The sequence below is a fragment of the Anneissia japonica genome, unplaced genomic scaffold, assembly GCF_011630105.1.
Source record: "Anneissia japonica isolate Jap-2015-1 unplaced genomic scaffold, ASM1163010v1 scaffold12351_len16384_cov100, whole genome shotgun sequence".
Lineage (NCBI taxonomy): Eukaryota > Metazoa > Echinodermata > Crinoidea > Comatulida > Comatulidae > Anneissia > Anneissia japonica.
Genome location: NW_022716796.1, coordinates 1 through 1,632, shown reverse-complemented (window position 1 = coordinate 1,632; position 1,632 = coordinate 1). Strand labels below are relative to the sequence as shown.

The 1,632-nt window shown below is 36.4% G+C and overlaps 1 protein-coding gene across 1 annotated transcript; it reads left to right on the top strand.

Moving 5' to 3' along the window:
• The first annotated feature begins 203 nt into the window (after positions 1–203).
• Positions 204–1,256, top strand: LOC117109823 (protein ALP1-like). Its single transcript, XM_033252252.1, has one exon. It carries the CDS (start codon positions 204–206, stop codon positions 1,254–1,256), a length of 1,053 nt encoding a protein of 350 aa, XP_033108143.1.
• Positions 1,257–1,632: the final 376 nt, after the last annotated feature.

The window sequence follows — 1,632 nt, the reverse complement described above, 5'->3', positions numbered from 1 at the left end:
AAGGAGGGAAGCTCCCACGAAAGACAAAAAAAAAAAAAAAAATAGAACAAGATCATATAGTGTAGGACCTAATTGGAAATGAATTCTTATCTGTTTGTTTCAGCTTTTGAGTCTGTCCCAAGGTCTTGTTGGGCCCTTTTGATTGGTGGACTCATGATCTGCAGTTTTGGACAGACGATAGAAGGTTTTATAAGAATTTTCGTATGTCAAGAGACACATTCGATTTACTCTGCCATCATTTACAAGGTTCACTCATGAAACAAGACACACACTTGTGTAAGGCTATCCCAGTAAACAAAAGAATTGCTATCACTTTAACTCGGCTTGCAAAAAATTCAGATCTCAGCTGCATCAGCAACACATTTGGTGTAGGTGTGTCAACAGTGTGTACCATATACATTAAAGTGTGTAAAGCAATTTGTCAAATATTAACACCAATTTACCTGATGAAACCAACCACTAGTGAGATGTTGAATATTATAAAAGCCTTCGAGGAAAAATGGGGATTCCCCCAATGTGGTGGCGCCATTGATGGTTGCCACATCCCCATCATATCACCCTCTACATACCCAGCTGACTATTATAATAGAAAGGGATGGCACAGTGTGCTGTTGCAGGGATTAGTCGATCATAGGTATAGATTTATTGACTTTGACTTAGGTTGGCCTGGGAAATGTCATGACACCTGGGTCTATGAACATTCAAGCATTGGCCACACAGATTCAGAAGGAAACTATTACCCTGAATTGGTTAAAAACATTAACAATGTGCCTATCCCTGTTGTGCTTGTCGGTGACTCGGCCTATGCTTTGTCGAATGGCATGATGAAACCATATAAGAGAGAAAATTTGACAAGGGAACAAAAGAGGTATAACTATATTCAAAGTAGAAGCCGCATGGTGGTTGAAAATGCTTTTGGCCGTCTCAAGAATAGATGGCGTTGTCTGATGAAGCGCAACGATAGCTCCATTACCAACATGAAGTACATCATTGGTGCCTGTCTTGTGTTGCATAATTTCTGTGAAGCGTGGGGCGACAACAGCTTACCCGATGATGAGGAAGAAGATGACTTTACTCAACCTGACACAGAACCAACTAACAATGCTGGTGATGCAAATACAATTCGTGATACAATATGCACATATATATCACAAGCTCTTTATTGCAACATTTTTTTGAAACATTTTATTGATGTTGGTCACTATTACATTAAATGTAAACTTTACATGCATCTTCAAAACAATGGACGGAAGTGATTTAATGCAGTTACGTTTACCTGATACTTGGCATGTTATTGTAAACAACTGTAAATATTCTAAAAAGCACCACTCTTTCTAAAAACAACACAATTCTGTTTGAATAAGTTAATGATTAAAAAATGAATGGTGCTAAAGATGGAAAAAAAAAAATATGAACCTGATATATAAAAACTTGTAAATACTGTATATAGCACCATGCACTTACATATGAGATGAACGTCAAGCTAATCTAGATTATATATTTAACCTTCGCATGAGTGTATTTGTTTACCTATTGCGAAGATACAGAACAATAAAAGGTATCGTAGTTAAAGGTTTAAAACTTTATTTAAATAGGTCATTTAACATTTCTTTTAGCAAAATATAAAACTTA